General features: G+C 35.3%; 2 protein-coding genes and 1 long non-coding RNA gene across 3 annotated transcripts; all 3 read right to left on the bottom strand.

Moving 5' to 3' along the window:
- Positions 1 to 297: 297 nt before the first annotated feature.
- On the bottom strand, positions 298 to 1040 carry LOC116164428. The gene is made up of 2 exons (XR_004143899.1): positions 756 to 1040; positions 298 to 411 (listed from the first exon to the last, which is right to left on the bottom strand). It is a non-coding gene; the product is annotated as an uncharacterized LOC116164428 (long non-coding RNA).
- An 8172-nt stretch (positions 1041 to 9212) lies between these two features.
- Positions 9213 to 10614, bottom strand: LOC116164448. Its single transcript, XM_031478634.1, has 3 exons — positions 10245 to 10614; positions 9918 to 10188; positions 9213 to 9857 (listed from the first exon to the last, which is right to left on the bottom strand). Exons 1-3 carry the CDS (start codon positions 10426 to 10428, stop codon positions 9308 to 9310), a joined length of 1005 nt encoding a protein of 334 aa, XP_031334494.1. The 5' UTR covers positions 10429 to 10614; the 3' UTR covers positions 9213 to 9307.
- A 4266-nt stretch (positions 10615 to 14880) lies between these two features.
- On the bottom strand, positions 14881 to 16498 carry LOC116164517. The gene is made up of 6 exons (XM_031478710.1): positions 16230 to 16498; positions 16047 to 16148; positions 15910 to 15984; positions 15770 to 15850; positions 15592 to 15708; positions 14881 to 15527 (listed from the first exon to the last, which is right to left on the bottom strand). The coding sequence occupies exons 1-6, from the start codon at positions 16409 to 16411 to the stop codon at positions 15206 to 15208; spliced, it is 879 nt and encodes a 292-aa protein (XP_031334570.1). The 5' UTR covers positions 16412 to 16498; the 3' UTR covers positions 14881 to 15205.
- Between the last annotated feature and the right edge of the window lie 2689 nt (positions 16499 to 19187).

Below are 19187 nucleotides of genomic sequence, written 5' to 3' on the forward strand. Positions count from 1 at the left end.
TTTAAAAATGTATCTAAATAAAAAAAATATTTGTTGTGCATGAACATTATCTGGATTTGTTCCTGAGATTAGTATGACAATTACTAAGCGGCAAAACAAAGAGATGACTCCCGTAGGGTCACGTCGCCCTGCCGCTTTTCTAGATGCGCTTTACACGTGGTTTGTTATTTTTGTAATTAACGCGGCCATGAAATTACATACAATAAATTTAAAAGAATGGTGTGTTTATACCTGCTCAACAATAGATGCTAGGCGTCCCAGGGCAATCCCAGCTTCATCTTCCCTTGTAAGTACTGCAGTGCCTAATTTAATTACCAATCTTCTTGCATATTTTAGATGGCTCCTTTCGGTGAAGGTAGACTGCTTCTTCTCATTAACAATTTGATTATTTCGCTTTGAATCGTAATTCGCCTGAAATTAGCAAAGTGAGGTGCGAACAAATAAAACAAACGTAATGTTAGCGTATCTACAAGCAACCTTTTTTATCTGCTGCTGACCCCAGATTTTAATAAAAACTTCCGTAAACACATCGTTAGATAGCCTTCTGGTGGAAGCAGAACCTCATGGTCTCTTAGTTTTAAGTAATTATGATAGGAATAGTAACTTTCATTCATCCCTTATAGGTAATTTGAAAAAAAAAGCTCCTTAGATCGGAAGCAAAGCATTTCAATGATTCTGAGTTTCCAGTGCCTACTGACACGATTCTGCTCAACTTGGTAATCAAACTTCGATGAATCCAGTTGCATATAGCTTACTTGAGTTAATACAGGTCTCCACAGTCTTGCAGAAGTGGAGGTACATCTTTTATAATATCCGGATAGAGTAAATATGCGCCCTGAATGCCTACACTTTTCTATTTTATTATACACAAGCAAACGTCCACTGTCGAAAATTTTGTAACGAAACATGTTCAAATGCGAACGATTGTCCGATGACTGACAAAAGAAACGTTTACAAACTGTCTTTAGATAACAATAATCATGACGATTATGTTTATCGAACTCTGGAACATGAACGTTGACATATTATTACACGTGAACGGTTTTACTCAACTTGAAGCATTGAAATCAGTATCTCGAGTAGGTACATATTTATTAATCAAATTTGTTTTTCTAAGTTATTAAATAAATTAAATATCAGATAAACATTTTAATTGTCATGATGGATTTTGCATTTGGACAACGATCTTTGGAATATAAATTTCAAAGGCATTTTTGATCAGCAAGTTAGACTTTTGGTGGTTTGGAATGTGTAAACATATTTCAGATTTTATAGTTACATATATGAGATCATTTGCTGCAAATAAGTTTGTAGTGAGTGTTGGTATTCTAACAGTATTCACATAATTTTGATCGATACATAAGTACTAACAGCCCATAATTCACTCAGCCATTATATAAAGATTATAGAATACCTATACATTCTTACTTGCACTCCATCATATAGACGGTAAATAAATCTATATAAGTACTTACATTTTGTTATGAGGTTATCTACCATTGACGTAACTTTATTACCACATTTTACAAAACACTGACGTATATACTGAGAAAAAAGTTCTAAGTGGTAACGAATAAATATTTTCGATCAAAGACTTACATACCTATCAAGATATAAGTAACAACCAATTTACCTCCACGTCTTACGAAGTATCCGGAGTAGGTACATTGGATTTCTCCACAACCATTAGGTTAGGTAGTCGTCTTTTTCTAACCTCCCACTGACAAAATTTGTTTCCTAACTATTACGACTACCTACAATGGTTAAATAACAGTTAAATAACTGCTGGGGTAGTTCGACGAGGAAAAAAAGACAAATTGTGCAAGGCGGATAAAATGTTGAATAGGAACATGGATTTAGCGTAGAACTCCGTGTATACGATATGAACAGTTAGAAGATGAAGATCCCAAGTAACTCAAAAATGTTTTGCGTATGTCTGAAGATGGTTTTTATTTTCTAAGATAAAAACATACGACAAAGCAATTGTCCAGAAGGGACCTTTACCAATGACGCTGGCGGTGACACATTGAATTAAAAAAAATTGTATATGCCCTAGCATACATTCATAGCACATTTATAACAAAATTTTAAGAATTTTAAAATCTGCATAATTCGTTCCCGAGATATCGCGCTGTCCCATTCCTCGCTGAACACCCTGTATACGCTATGTTTTGTTCCCGGTGAACCGTATAAGGAATCGAACATCAAATACAGATGCAAGCAACAAAATACATATATTGTTGTTATACAAAAATTTACCAAAATAGCGCATTTCAAAAAGATCGAATGAATTACTTCAGTAATAATAGGTATTTACTTAAACCGTCAAGAAATTACTAAATTTCAGGCTATATGAATTAATAGTTGATCTTTACCTGCACTAGTAATGTAACAGTTTTGCCTGAGTCCCATTACAGTCCTAGTACATGCAAAATAACATCTAGATTGTTCATGATAAGTTAGTCAAGTCCAAACGATGGATATAATTATATGCAGACTATATGTGGATATTTTTAAAATATTTTAATATACCTACAACAAAGGTATGGTTTTTTTTTAATTACAACAATTAATGGGATATGTGTGGAAGTAATTATTCATTTAGTTTGCGCCATCAGTCATTAAAAGGTTTGTACGCCTTTTCGTACCTCTTTCTTGACTTTGTGGGGAGCGAATCTTGCACTACGGCGGCCGCAGCTTCGGCTACATTATAGCAACGTCTCGCGTGGTACTCTTCTTCACTGATACCTGCTTTTGTACCTAGTTATAAAGACTGTATAGTTGAAAAGTACGAAGCATAAACTGCAAACTGCATTAAAAATGACACTGATTGTTTGGAAATCTCTATGGAAACAATTAAATAAAGTGATTTGAGCATGCGTGATTAGGTATCAAAATTTCACACATACGAATAATTTCATTTGGAAAAGTTATCTACATGTTGCGATTTCAGGTACAATTTTATACATAATATGTCATGAAAGTGAGTCCACATGACTTGGAGGCATTAAAAAGATACTCGGACGCTGCGCGTCCTCGTACTTTTCGATAAGCCTCCGCGTCATGTAAACGACCACTTTCATGAATTATTATGTAAATAACTATTACCAAAGAGTATACTCTTTGCTATTACATAAAAGTCCGGAAAATAACACATTACTGTCGAGGAAACATTGAAGTCCGAGGCCCCTTCCGGGCCGAGTACTTTAATTTCCCAATTAAGTAATGTCATTTTACTGACGAGTTTTGTATTAAATTTTACCCGAAATTGTATTTTATTATAAAATTTCAATTTTCATATAGAACTGTTGATTGATGTAAATTTGTCAATGATGACAGGAGGCATGATAGACGTTTAGCAATGTCACAGATGCGGCCGGTAAAGTGACGGTGCGTTCGGTAAAGTGACAGGTGCGGCCAGTAACGTGACAAGCGACAGGAAACGTAGTCTGCTCTGCGTCTGTGCATGGACATATGACATATATCTATGCGTCTGTTATGGAAACTAAAATTTCCGGACAGAAAGTTAGGTATGAAAATGAAGGTTGCAGGACTATTTTGGGTAAAAAATTGTTAATTTTTGAAATTAAGTTTTTTAAAATCTTTTTCAACAAAAAACAATAACATTTCTAAATGATCGTACCGGATCAACTGTATTCTGTAGAAAATTAGATTCTGTTAGACTATAAAATTTTTTGTACAACTGTCAAACAAACCTGTCATTTTTTGACAAATTTCGAAGTACGATAAGTACTAGATTTTTTAACGGTTAATTCGTGCGCGAAAACGTGAAAACAGTGAAAAATAGCGTGTTGTGTAACAGTATTTCTGTTCAGGATATTTAATAGTTATTTATATAACAAGAGCGCGAAGTTGAATTTCGCGCATTGAGTCTGAAGGTATTTTGACGAGGGAAGCTTTTCTGAGCATGGTGGCACTTTGTATACAATATTTTTTTTCTATTTCGGTGTCACAATGATGATTTTGTACAACTGTTTTCGGCCGAAAACAGTTGTACAAAGACAGTGATTATAGTCGTTTTTTTTTGGTAACTAATCTCTTAAGTTGGCAGTTACTAGTTAGTACAAGTCATAGATAATAATTATCTATGGTACAAGTAGGTACTTCGTTGGGTACTTCCTTAGACTATGAAATACTCTAAGGGTACTTCCATGTTTGAACTTCAAAATGTCAGTCTTACTACGCTGCCAACCTAAATCTTAACGGCATAAAAAGTGTTCCCAACATAAAACATGTTAGTTCTAATGTTCACTATAGTTTCTGATAATGATTTTTTTAATTAAATTAAAGCACCGAAATAGAAAAAATAGTATGAAAAACGCGTGTTACAATGCTTTATTGTAATACTCCTAACTTGCGGACACTCGTGGCTACGCTTCGCGTCGCCACTCGTGCCACAAGATAGTCGTATTACAATAGGTCGCATTGTAACACTTGTCTTTCAATATACTATTCTAACGGGTGTCCCAAAATTAACGCAAGATTTGAATTTGCCGCCATTTGTGCGGTGAAGTGTTGGCAACCCTGAAAAAAAAGCAATTTGACAGCTAACAGTATAGGGTTATTAAAAATGGAGCGTTACACGATAGAACAACGTGTCTTCATTATTAAAGAATATTTAAAAAATAGTGAAAGCTTGGCGGCTGCAGTTCGAAAATTTCATACAAAATATGGTCGGAATAGTGTTCACATTCGAACGGCTTGTTTTTGGACGACCAGTGTGTTTGGCGTCTCCAACGGATCCAGTCTCCATGAATTTTTCAATTAATCTCTTCACAGTTGACGAAGTTAAAACACTATTCCGACCATATTTTGTATGAAATTTTCGAACTGCAGCCGCCAAGCTTTCACTATTTTTGAAATATTCTTTAATAATGAAGACACGTTGTTCTATCGTGTAACGCTCCATTTTTAATAACCCTATACTGTTAGCTGTCAAATTGCTTTTTTTTCAGGGTTGCCAACACTTCACCGCACAAATGGCGGCAAATTCAAATCTTGCGTTAATTTTGGGACACCCGTTACAACTGAACCGATTGTTAATTAAATTTACTGTTTAAGTTCAACTTTGTCATGTGTGCGAAATACCTACTTAGTGTTGCATTCAACTGCTTGAGAGCACTGTTTACTTTCATTTTAACGACTCGAGCCTGGAGGCGTTACTACACGCATTTACAGCAGTTTGTTTTGATTTTCGATCTAATTGTATACTAATTTATGAAACAAGAATTAAGTTTCTTTCTGTACTCGGCGGTTTTAGAGTAAATATTTTTATTTGTTACTCACTTGTAAACGTTGATTAACAAGACAAAACGCAAACGGGTAAACGTCATGTTTAAACGCTACTGACTTGTAAAACTGACAGCAGACTTGTAAAACTGACAGCAGACTTGTAAAACTGACAGCAGACCTGTAAAAATTTTACAAGTTAGTAATCTAGTAATTTCATTGGCCAGAATTAATGCGAAGTCTGTTACATGGATAACATGATATTTTAGACATTTCTTCAAGATTAATTTAAGAACTAATTATTTACGTTTACAAATGAGTAACAAATAAAATATTGTACATTATACGCCAGGTAATAGTTTTTACTGGCTCTAGGATATGACAGGCTCGCCTAACGGCTCGCCAGTCAACTTCTCCTATCGCCAGTAAAAACTCACTTACCTGGCTAATAATGTAAAATACTATTATTTATGACTAACGTAATAAAGACAGATTTTCCTTTCTATGCAGCGAATTTTTGTGAATGAATGAGTTAACTTTTACAGGAATGTACCGCCTCAACTCCCATTTCTTTTGACGTGTGTTATTTACAGCAAAAAGGCGATTTCCTAAGAAAAAAAGAACGTAATAGGTTTCAATAAAGACTATTGATTTTGATTCATTTATCTTTTCCCATTTCCTCGAGGCCAGAAAAGGACCATCCACTGAAGCTAGCCGGCGCCCAACAACAATTATTTTATGTATGAAGAACCACCTCTAAATAAAATAGTTTGAGAAAGAAACGGTAGGAAGAGTTGAAAAGTAACCAGCCGGTTACAGTCGCATACAAGGTTGTCAAGAAATTGATAAAATGTGAATTATTATAATGGGAAAAGAACTTTAGGATTTAATACCAATGTATTTTCGCGATCAGTGGCGGATTTACATATAGACACACCAGGCACATGCCTAGGGGCGGCAGCTTTAGAGGGCGGCATTTTTTTGCACTATAGTTATTTTAGGTAATACTATAAGTTTTAAAATAAGTTAATAATTTTGAATTAAAATTATGAAATAAATTGTAATTGGTAGATACTTTAAACAAACTGTAATTGTAAGAACGATAATCGACAATGCAAGTTTTGACGTGTGTGAAACTATTTCTTTTCATATTAGTTTTAAAAATGTCAAGTTATAATGTGATTTTTATTAGCATCTTAAAATTTATTGCAATTTAAAGATGATTTTTGGAGCGTGCATATCTTTCGGTGTGCGTGTGCCTAGGGGCGCAAAAATGTATATCTGCCACTGATCGCGATACATAATGCGTTGCTTATGGATAAGAAAACTGTCATCTTTGTTTGAAGCATCCTTGTTTCGCGCCTTTTATGTTTCAATCGCGATTGGGAACTTTTTGCTAGCAAAATGAACGATTCGTTGAAGCGGCTGCAGATGAAGCTAGTTCGTATTTACTTCCTCCCAACACACGTCCAGCATAGGAGGCAGCATATGCACGCTTTGAGTAAGGTGTGTTACGCAGCGACAATTGAGTAGCATCATCGAGAAGGTACCTATTAAAGGGGCAGTATACCCAAATTTCATGTTTTCGTCTAAAGATAGATTAAAAATATCTAAAGGTGGGTTCATCGTTCATAGCTCTCCGTTCATCCGTTGCGTTGATCCGTCAAACGGATAGTACGTTTTGTTAAGGTTCATAGCAATCCGTCCACATTGTACATTTGCAAGTATAACCATAACCTAAACTTTATTTTGTAGTGTACCCTCCGTGATTTTGAGTATGTGAAAATGGTACGAAAGTAAGAACACATTGCTATCTGATTATTACCGTGAAGAACGAATAGGCGAACGCTGTTAACATACCAAACATAACCTCACTCTTGTTAAAAACGGACCAACGGAAACGTAAATGTTCAACTTCAACCAACTTTTCCGTCCTAAACGGACGACGTACGATTTAAAAATTTGCTGTCTTCTGATTGGCTAACGGACAAACGGAAACGTATGAACGGAGAGCTATGAACTTACCTTTAGAGTAACGGTGAAAACCGCAAGTCGCTACGCCGCGCCGTTTCGTTATTAAATGGCAAGGTGTCGAATGTAAAAAACGGTCGTTGTGACGTCATCCCGACAAATGGGTTGGTGGCGCGCTATAGCAATATATGGATTCGATGACGTTTGACGTGTTAATTTGAGACTGGTAGTCAGCGATCTGCATTATTTTCAAAAATGCCTAACTTTGTGTTTTCCCCTGCAACAATAATTTGAAAAAAGCTAATGTTACATTGCAAATTTTCCCCGAAAAAAGAAGGAGCCATGTCGAAATAACGTCTGGAAAAGTAGAAAAAACCGCTGAATCATAATATAGTCACGTCGTTTGCAGTGTCCACTTTAAAGATGATAATTTTTTTGGAAGATACAAAAAGGAAAGGACCCTGTGCATCAGCATAAAGTTTTGAGAAGGCTGACAATACTGCAATCCCTTCTTTACATTTCACAGGAAACAAAGGTCCTAATAAAGCTATAAAACGTCAGTCAACGTATCTAAGAATGTAAGATTGCTTATTGTGGGTAAACGATCAATTTCGTAGTGGAGAAGCCAATTCAATATCGAACATATGCCACAATCAAACAGAAGAACTGAATCAAATGGAACTACTCATCGTAGAAAACTCCGGTTTGAAATTTTGTTCTTAGATTTTCTTCTACAATTTTTTTGATTTTGGGTATACTACCCCTTTAACACAGATTTAACTATTAACTAGCGTATTTACAATTATTGAGAGTCGTGTAAGTAGTTTGCGACTAATGTACCAGTGCGCCAATTTACATTGACAATTAAATGTTGCCATTTTAAATAGTGTATGATTGGTTGCCTAAGTGGCAGTATGTTCCCGATTATCATTATTTTTGTCGGTGATCGTACGTGAGATAATCATCCAGGGCCAGCCAAAAAATATACTTATAATTTGCTAATGACTTTCCATAATTTCTAAGAATATAGCAAAATGTTATTGAGAAAATTTCTTCACAAATCAGATTTAGGTATTTAATTTTTGATTAGGTCCGTTCCGTATAACACCTTTTTTTTATTAGTGTTGTTCAATATCATTGCAACAAACATATGAAGTTGACGGATAGGTAAAAAAATATAAATCCATGTAATTTTACAAATACAGTTCAATTTGAGAAAAATTATCCCATTTGATTGTGTTAATTAGAATAGAGCTACCTATTGAATTAGAATAAAATGTAATGTTTTACTAGAAAGTAATGAAACATTTTCCAGGTAAATTAAAAATCTGACACATCAGCTTTTAAGTGTGAACAACTTTCCTGAATAACTCAGATGCCTTGATGCTTATCTATGCGTGCCATCATCTCGTTTGTTTACTAACATTGCAGGAGGCTAAGTTGTCACATTTCACGAGATAGTTTTTAAGGGAATAATAATAACATATACATCTGGACATAGAGTAAATAATTACTCTATGATCTGGAGCATAGAGTAAATATTTACTCTATGATCTGGAGTAATCTAAATGGATTTTTAGATGCTTATAAGAGTTCAGTAACCCAAACAATTTTAACTTACAATTAAACGGCGTAACAAGAAAAGTTATGGTGATTACTGCACCACAACGGCAACGCTGTAACTTTGTTTTCCATTATACTCTGTTTTTAAACTAAGAGGAGTAACTTGAAAAGTCTGATTTACATCCGAAAAAGTTACTAAATTTAGTAACTTTAGGGCAATTGTTTTAAGTATATGGATACATACGTACACATGTGCATTATGGGTTGCCTACTATATAAGGCATACATTATAAATGGTGTGTTGGATCATTTTTATGGTGCTTTAATACACTTTACTGCTACACATTTGACTTAAAAGAAATTGTATTTATTATGTAGACATAAATGCAATCATTTTATAAAATCAAAAGGTGATAGTTACAATATATTGTAAAGTAAATTTAATTACGTGATTTATTTATTTACAATTAATTAACAATGAATTTATAACAGCCTTTAATGGATTAATACATAACATGGTAATTTAGTTACCACCTTCATCAGAACTTTCACCAAAACTGCTGTCCTCATTGGTATCAACTGAAATTTCTATAATGTTATCCATTATACCATCTAAATTACACATTTTATCTTCCTGGTATGGTGCATTGTCCATAACAATTACAGCATTTTCAGGAATTTTCACTAAGAAAGATGCAAACCATTCTTCAAACACTTCCGCATTCATTTCTTCATGATAATCGGATGTTTTTCTTCCTTCAAAAAGTAGTAGACCCTCGTTTACAAAACCGTTCTCAGAGCCAACATGTAAAATAATGAGACGTTTCCCTTTTCCAGAAGGATTTTTTAAACCGGTAGACAATCCTTCCACAAACGTTTGTCGTCGAGTACGAATGTTATCATCAGTCCACACTTTCTGTTTTGTATGGCCTTCATTTAACCATGTTTCATCTAAGTAATATATGGCTCGTCCTTCGTTCCTATATTGTTTAATAGCTTTTAAATACTTTCGTCTCCATCTTATTATGTCGTCTCGTTCAATTAGAACACTTTTACGACTGCGTTTTAAATATCTGTAAAGAATGCATGTACGTGTTAATACCACATTCGAAAATAAATAAAAGAAAACTTACTTAAAATTAATTTGCTTCATTAATTTATATAAAGATGAACGACACATTTGTGGTAAATCCTCACGACTATTAATTTCTTTTAAGATTTTGTCCAAAGTGGGAAGTTCACTGTGGTAGAAAAAGTTGTGAATAATTTGACGAACTGATGTTTTTGTGCTTTCCTCAAATTGCGATACCAAAGGTGGGCGACCCCCCGAACGTTTAGAAGGAGTTACAGCTCCCGTTTTCTTATACTCCTTTATTGTTCGGTAAACCGTGGATTTTGCAATTCCTATATAAAAAAGTGTGTGTGTTAAATTAACATTTAATGTGTATTTCGTTTCTTACCTGCGGCATCAGCAATTTTTGCAACAATGGTAACCATCTTTGTGCCAGGGTCATCAGTTAATATCTGTTTATATAAGTTGAGTATGCACTGCTTTTCTGAGATCGATAAATGCCCCAAATTAAGACGCGTACGCCTTTTTACAGGTGAAATGTTCGCTTTACTTGTACTTGGCGTGGAATCCATATTTCGAAGTATTTGCACCAACAAAATCAAGTACAGGTACCCGGTTTAGTTCTAATAAGAACTGATTTGTATAATTGAAATTTGAACAAGACTTAAAACACACGAAAAAGGCAAAATTAAATAAAATACGTACAACACAATGCAAATGACACAGCGAATAAAGATGTCAACTGAATTGTCAAGATCCTGAAATTGCGTCTGTGTAAAAACGGCGCCGTATAAGCCAATCACAATTCAGATTTTTCGCGGGCGCTATTAAATCGCTCCTCTTTAAAAACGAACTTATAGGTATTTTGTTTATTTCGTTAAAACGTGATTCCTTAATTTTTAGGCGTTTTTATAGTGGAGGACTTATTCGATTGTGGTGTATTAATTTATGGGAGCCCTTTGAAATGGGGAAAAGCTGTATTATTTGTGGAATTATTGAATTACCTAACATAACCTTTCATCCGTATGTGTTTTGAAGTCATAGACGTGCATACGGGAATTTTCGCATTTTAATGTGTTTAGATTTCCTTCTAAGTTTCCACTTAGAAGTATCACCATACCTTATCATACATCAATAGGGACCTTTCAAATACATACAGCTTTTGGTCATAAATATTTAGTGATATGTTATTACGTTTGCTCATGTAAACAAAACATAAACTTTGTTGCCCATAAAAATAAATAAACCTTACGCCACTGACTAATGTTTACTTCCTACCTCTCAACGGTCAAATTGACTGAGATTGCCGATTGGATCAAAACAAACGTTCACGTTTAGTACTAGCGGTATACCAAAAGATAGGTACTGCATTTTCTTATACCAAGGTGCCATTTGGTACAGCTGTTACTTAGATCCATTTAGACGATTTGGCCCGAAGAACACGTGACATTTTCCGTGTGGGTAGATTTTAGAGGGGGTGAGGGTGATTTATTGTAACAGTAGCCATATAGGGCCGATCCTAACTCAACTCCATGTAAAATCCCATAAGGCGATTTTCTAGTGTCAATGTCATTTGAAGGTGACTAAATAGAGAGGTTAATAACCTAACGATAGCCATATAGGGCCGATCCTAACTCAACTCCATGTAAAATCCCATAAGGTGATTTTCTAGTGTCGTCAAGGTCATATACCTCTCCCCCTGGCGGCGACTTTAAAACTAGAGCTCTCAAAGGTTAACGATCTTAATTGCGCCTTGTTGTAAACTAAACAAAGGTCAACGATTTACCTCGAGGGAGGGGATGCCTTACGAGGGCGTGGTTAACTTGCGGGAATATAAAGTGATCTGTTAGGGTTGTTAGGCTTAATTAATAGACAGCAAGATGACAAAAACTATTAGAGCAGTCGTGATAAAATCAAAGGGATCGCAAAAGAAGAGACTTGAGGAGTTATTAATAAATTTAAAGAAATTAAAGTGGGATATTGAACTGCTTCAATGCCAACGTAGAATGAAGAAGTTAAATTTAAAATGAGTGATGTGGTGGAAGAAATTTCGTCTATGGAGTTCTCGGGCTGGAAGACCTTCTGTATAGAATTTTTTCATGGAGACTAAGAAGCTACAATTAAATAAGTTTACAAAATAATTACTCGCTAAACAAAAATTTTTGTAAACATGCATCCAATAAACTTTGTTTGAATGCACCTAATTTACTTATACTAGTCCAAATCCAAACCACCTACAAAGTGAATAGCAAAAAGATTAAGTAGTTTTATCATATAGGAGTAAAAGAGTTCCGGTTAAAGTATTTAATGGGAAAGTTATTCATAATAGTTAATGGGTATCATACGTAAAATACATAAAAAAATGGCACATCTTATCTTCGCGAAGAACGTGTTCTCAATCTTCACTTCACCTTTATATTGAGAATATTAAGAGTACACTATTTTTATTATCGAGGTACGTTTCGAAACGTATCCCTAGTAGAAGTAGTATTTGAATATAAGTAATTTTTATAACTTAGGGGAACTTAATTGTTTCAAGAGTGGAGCGCACAATACAAAATGAAGTAGTTTTATCGTCTGGGAGTAAATGTTTTACGGTATTTAATGGGAAAGTTATTCATAATAGTTAATGGGTGGATAATTTTGGAGCCTTTTAGAATTTAGGTGAAGGAAAAAACTGTTTCTACATTCTATGGAATTAAGAAATTTCAATCGAGCGCATTAGTTGTGCATGTCTTTGACCTATTATCATATGTACTACGTAAAAATAGACGTTTTATCTCCGCGGAGAACTTATTCTCAATCTTCATTTCACCTTTATATTGAGAATATTAGAGTACCTACATTAAAGTTACATTTTTAAAACGTATCACTCCTACAAGTAGTATTTAAATATAAGTAATTTTAATGAACTTAATGGTACATTTATTCAAAAGAGTGGTACTTTAAGGTAGAGCACAAATGTTAACAATATTTTGTTTAAAACCTAACAAAAATTGCTCCGATACCTAATGTATATTTAGCGGGATTTACTGCGATGCTTTTCGATACAGCGGAAGCGATGATCCTACATTACCAGCGTCGGCTTTTCATGAGAAAATGTTACTACTGCATCTCGCTCGTTAATATCCGCGGAGTCTCCCTGAATTAGCAGCACCTATAGTAGGAATGATGGTTGGCGCGAGCGACCGCGGTTTTGCGTGCGCTATTAAGTGTATGCATCGGGTACCGTATTAGAGAATGCATTAACTGCATCCATACATAGGTTCAGTCATCCAAGGATCAGAAACAGCGTTTCTAGGAAAAAAATGTAGAAGTTTTTTTCTCATCGGTTTTTTATGTTTTTTAATATGCTGAATCTGAATCTGAGGTTTGCCACCTTGCCAGGCATGAGCTTCTCAAGGGAAAATTCAAAAAAACCTCATATTTTCGGCACTTTTTCCAGTTTTTTAACTATAACTCGAAAACTAAGCGTTTTTTGGTGAAAACTGTAATGTACCAAATTAAAGTAGACAAAATTTCCTATAAATACGTTATAATAACTGTAAAGTCTGGAACAATCCATAACGTCGTTAGAGGGTGTTAAAAAAATGGAATTTCTTATCTTTTCGCTAAAAAGGTTTAAAAACGTTATTCTTCTAGCTAGTGCCCTACTATCAATTTCGTACACCTCCAAAATGAATTATTTTATGATTACTAGGTATATCCTACTTACATTTCAATAAGGGAAAACGTGAAAAACATTTTTTTTTAAATGCCAAAAACATTTTCCGCAGCCTTTGAATATATTGCTAGGAAGGTATACGATCCTTTATGGATCCATTTACTTAACTTGAAAAACTTCGCTGTATAATATACCATAAATGATAGTAAACATTATTGTACCCCCCTCCACCAACCAAAAACACTACCTGCTGTTTTCCGTCTTCCACTCCATACAGTTTAGTTAGTCTCGTGTAGCGGTGCCGTGCTGTTAATAAAACAATAAAACGAGTGTTATTTGTGCGCTGAAAAATAATGAACATGTCTCGCGAGTGTATAATATGTGACAAATCGTTAGATGATGGAACTCAGACATCTATAGTAAAGGAAAAGGGGTTGGAAGGTTTCATTGAAGCAAGTAAAGGTCGAGAGGATGGTAAAATAGATTTGTTTAATAGATATAAGACTGCTAAAGAGGTTGAGGTTCACGAAAAATGTAGGAAAAGATATACTAATCAAAAATTAATTAATGCTGCCCGTAAGAGGAATACACAAAGTAGTAATTCATCTGCACTTCGCTCCAATATTCCCCAATTCTCATTTAAAACCCACTGTTTTATATGTGGGGAGGAAGTGCCACCAGATTATTCAAACAAAGAAATAAAAAAACCAGCATACCGCCGTAATCCTGTGTACCCTGTGACCCAATTTACTGTAGGTAAAAACATAGAGAGGCTGCTGAAAGATCGAAATGATGAAGTCGGACGTGCTATTTTACTTCGTATAGGTTCAGTGCATGATTTGCCAGCTGCTGATGCTCAATACCATTTTTTATGCATGAAAGAGCTATACCTTCCCAAAAGACAAACAAAAACACAAGGTAGGCCTAGAAATGATGTGGATGAAGAAATGCAATGCATTTTCAATTACATTGAAGATAGTTCTGAAGAATGCCAGTTTACAATTGAAGAACTAATAAATAAGATTGAAAGTGACTGTCGTCCTCTAACGACGTTATGGATTGTTCCAGACTTTACAGTTATTATACGTATTTATAGGAAATTTTGTCTACTTTAATTTGGTACATTACAGTTTTCACAAAAAACGCTTAGTTTTCGAGTTATAGTTAAAAAACTGGAACAACTGCCGAAAATATGAGGTTTTTGCAATTTTCCTTGAGAAGCTCATGCCTGGCGAGGTGGCAAACTTCAGATTCGAATTCAGCAGCCCAAAAGACATATAGAACCAGTGAGAAAAAAAATTCTACATTTTTTTCCTGTAAAAAACCTCTGCTTACTGGAACTAACAGACCCGCCGTGTCCCCCAGCTAGCCATTCTCCTATACTTAAGCAAGATCGTGGGAGTAAGCGTTATGCAAACTTCTTTTCTATGCGATCACTAATAAATCTACGTATTTATGCACTGCTAAAATCGAACTATTTACGCTCATACTTAAAACGCAAACGAATTATACTTAAATTGCTCGTTTTACCATTCTCGTTGGCAAACGAATTATATCATTATAGGTTGCTCGTTTTATTCCCTTTAAATAAAAAATTAACCGTCTGTTCAACTACATTTATTTCTCTAAAAGCTATACCTGCAAATTACATTATTTTTCTAAAAGCTAATTACCTATTTACACATTTATTTTAAAAAATTAACAAATTTTTCAATATATGCTACTTCTTCCTCCAGACGTCGTTCGTTGAGGCGTGCTGCCGCAACTTCCTCCTCCAACCTCCTGGTTTTCTCTTGCGCCTCGAGATAACGTTGTCTAAATATCGGCGCCTTCTGTTCCAACCAGGCCAGCGACGCCCTGCCTAATTCTCGAGGCGTAGAGGGCTCGAACCAGGAGGGAGCGACGTCTGAAGGTTGTGGCACTCCTGATGTTGAAGGCGGCTGGGAGATTGTTTCATAAGCTTCTTCGAACACTTCCCTCAACACTTTCATATCCTTCTGTGCATGTCTGTAATAAAGAGAATAGGAATATTAGAACATTCTTTTCGCTAAAATTTCAAAGCAACACTTACTGAGGATGCAGACCTGTGGTGGTGGTACTCGTTTGTTGTTTCTCTTCTTCTATCGGCGGTGGCGGGGGTGGTGGGATGATTATATGCTGCAGTATTTGCGCTGTTGCCTCTGGGATACTGAAACAAACACACAAATATTAATGTTAGGTTAATTTTGATTACATTTTTTGCAACTTACTGTAATTGATAACTGGTAGATGTTGAGGGTAATATTGGAGCAGGAGGCGCTGCTGCAGCACTTGCATGATGTTGATAATGACTGCAAATATAAATTAAAAGTATTAGACGTTTTTTCGGTGCACTTTTAAAATAACTTACAGTATGTTATTGACACTGCTTGTTTTTAGGCCGTGCTCCAACGATGCGTCACTGAGCTTTGGTGTGGGTATTACTCTAAAAAAAAAAGGGAAAAAATTAATTTCATGCTATTTTTTACATCATGAATTATTATTTACCTTTGGGGTGCATATACATGATGGATGTTACCATCCAAGTGGTCCAGCAACTCATCTAGAGTACTGTATGTACTATTGTTCCGTAGATGGGTAGTTGTAGTTCTATAAAAAAAAAATACGGTAATGTTATTATCATGTCTTGAACCTATTGGTAAGACAATTACACAAAAAAATCATATTTACCTCTCAGTTTGACCACCCTCGTCTTCGGTAACCAAATTGATGATGTCTTCCTGTTGTGCTGCAGTTTTGGATAAGTTGCTTTGCAGCATATCCTTTAGTGTGGGTAAATTGTCACTTGTTTTTTTTTGAACACTTTTTGTGGTGGAAAGTTTCACGCGTTTTGATGCCGGCATCGTAGCCATTCGTGAACTGTTTCATGTAAGGCATGGGGATGGGTATATACTCAGAAAATTTTGTTAACGTTAGCATAAACTCTCCCGGGACGTAGACTTTGCCCAGCAGGTTGACTGTTGAAAAGGGTCTAAACAAAAACTGCAACTTACACCTGGGCGATAAGGAAAAATCTAGAAGGTAACGATTAGGGGATTAAACTCTCACGCTATTGTAACACTTTGTCAGACAGGTTTAAGAAGTCAAAAGGAAACCCACACCTGGCCGAAAGATTATTCCAAGTAAATAGAAGAAAGTGGTCATGCGCGGGTGCAACAACTTTGCTTGCACTTAAGTAAAAGAGGAATCTGTTTCTGTTCCGAGTGTGTGTGTGAGTGGATGAGTATCTTTCGGATTGGTGTTCTCCGGTTGTACACTAGGTATCTATCGCACAAGTGTTGGGTAACTGTTGCTGCATTTCTAGGAATTTACCACGATAAAAATTAAAACCCGTTTGATCAGCATAGTAAGTATGGAATCTGTTTCGAGTATCAGCAGTGAGATCGTTAACCTAACTCGACATTCCGCAAAACTCTTAAAAAAGAAATCTGAAATTGTTAAACACATTTCAATCGCTAAAACCAACATCCGAATATTGCAAAGAGCTATTGTTAATCAAATTCATTTGAATAATCCGAATGAAAATTTGGCTCTCTTGAAAACCTATTTGGCCACGTTACAAGAGCGATTAAAGAATTTTTCCTCGAATAAAAGGGGTTGTGGGATCGATGTCAACAATAAAAATCGATCACGTAAACTAGCGTGGTACACATTAGACTCCTGCTTCAATGGTCGTTTAATTACTGGTGTTATTGCTAATTTTGATTATAAGGATCCCCTAATTTTTATAAATCATGCGTACGATTGTTTTTTACGCAAAATTAAGGTAGCTTTAACACGATCTATGTTAAAAGTAAACGTAATCTTAACTTGTAATTTTATTCATCCTCAAACTGGTATTATAGACTTGAAAACATTCCAGACCAAAAATGCGCCGATTGATGTCGGTACCAATCTTAAGGAATGGTACAGAGAAAACGTTTTCGATAAAATTCAAACAAAGTTAGAAACTTTTTCCGAAAAAAATTCAGGTTGGGCATTATCGGATATCGTAAATCTCAAAATCAATATTAATAGTTACGTACCCATTAGAGGTGGATTTTCAACATACGTTAAAGTTCCTCCTTTCATAGCCTAAAAGAGCAGTTATTAACGTAAAGAATAATGATCAGTTTTGTTTTCTGTGGTCAATAGTCGCCGCTTTGTACCCTGTTGATAAAAATGCTGATAGAGTAAATAATTATCCTCATTTTGATCAAGTATTAAAACGTGGATCGATTAAATTTCCTATTAAACTAACAGATATTAAAATATTTGAGGACTTAAATGACATTTCCATTAACTTATATTGCGTAGATAAAAGAAATATATTTCCTTTTATGTTAAGTAGCAAAGTTGATAATAGAAAAACTGTCAATTTATTGGTGTTGGTTCCTAGCAAAAGCGCGAAAGTTCACAATTCGAGTAACAGCTACTACCATTTTGCATGGATTAAAAATATGTCAGCATTGTTATCTGCACAGCTGTCCCGCCGAGGACATAAAAAATTCTTCTGTAATATTTGCTTGAACCATTTTTTATCTAGTGATTTAGTAAAAAAGCATACGCTTAAATGTCACAAAGTCAATAAGTGTTCCATTCGATTGCCTAATGACTCTGAAAAGATTCTAAAATTTACACATTATTCTAACATGGAGAAAGTACCATTTACTATTTACGCGGACCTCGAGTGTATCTTGGAGAAATGTGATAAAGCCAATCTTCCAGATACCAATACCATACTTTACCAAAAGCATACTCCGTTTAGTATTGCCTTTTACCTTAAGTGTTCGTATGATGAATCACTTTCAAAATTTTTTTCATACCGAGGTCAGGATTGTATTCAATGGTTTATTAAACGCTTGCGTGAGATTGCCGATTGGGCAAATGAAATTGTGAATACTATTGTTCCCATGGAAGTTCTTAATCCTCTTCAGATGCAAAACTATTTGAACGCTATAGTGTGTCACATTTGCGAGAAACCTTTTACGGAAGATCAAATTAAAGTACGCGATCACCATCATATGACGGGGAGGTACAGGGGGGCGGCTCACCAGGCATGTAATTTGAACTTTAACCACTCCCACGTTATACCAGTCGTTTTCCATAACTTAAGCGGATACGATGCCCATTTTTTTATTCGAGAACTCGCTACCGGCTTTCCTGGCGGAATTAAACTCTTACCTTTAAACAAAGAAAAATATATCTCTTTTACGAAGCATGTGCAGAACACTAGCATAGATTTTCGATTTATCGATTCCTTTAGATTTATGAGTAGTAGTATAGATACCCTATCTTCGTATTTAGATAATGAGCAGAAAACTATTACTAGAGCGCATTGTCGTAATGCAAATGAATTCCATTTGTTAACTCGAAAGGGAGTGTTTCCATATGATTACGTTGATTCGTGGGAGAAATTAAATGAGGTGGCGTTACCATCTCGAGATGCATTTTTTAGTCAATTAAAAAATGAAGCTGTGAGCGAAGCGGACTATGAACATGCGAATAACATTTGGAGCACGTTCGAAATTAAAACCTTAGGTCAATATTCTGATCTCTATTTGATGACGGACGTTCTCCTTTTGGCGGATATCTTTGAAAATTTTAGGGATACTTGTTTGCGCACCTATCGCTTAGATCCGTTACATT

The sequence above is a fragment of the Photinus pyralis genome, unplaced genomic scaffold, assembly GCF_008802855.1.
Source record: "Photinus pyralis isolate 1611_PpyrPB1 unplaced genomic scaffold, Ppyr1.3 Ppyr1.4_LG2, whole genome shotgun sequence".
NCBI classification, from domain to species: domain Eukaryota; kingdom Metazoa; phylum Arthropoda; class Insecta; order Coleoptera; family Lampyridae; genus Photinus; species Photinus pyralis.

Bases quoted from the DNA above. Each gene is read 5' to 3' on its own strand.
- LOC116164448 (XM_031478634.1), bottom strand. From the start codon at position 10,428: ATGGATTCCACGCCAAGTACAAGTAAAGCGAACATTTCACCTGTAAAA. The intron at 10,189-10,244 runs GTAAGAAACGAA...TTTTTTATATAG, and splicing joins AAAAATTGCTGATGCCGCAG to GAATTGCAAAATCCACGGTT. The intron at 9,858-9,917 runs GTAAGTTTTCTT...CATTCTTTACAG, and splicing joins ATGAAGCAAATTAATTTTAA to ATATTTAAAACGCAGTCGTA.
- LOC116164517 (XM_031478710.1), bottom strand. From the start codon at position 16,411: ATGGCTACGATGCCGGCATCAAAACGCGTGAAACTTTCCACCACAAAA. The intron at 15,709-15,769 runs GTAAGTTGCAAA...TGTTTGTTTCAG, and splicing joins TCTACCAGTTATCAATTACA to TATCCCAGAGGCAACAGCGC. The intron at 15,528-15,591 runs GTAAGTGTTGCT...TCTTTATTACAG, and splicing joins ACCACAGGTCTGCATCCTCA to ACATGCACAGAAGGATATGA.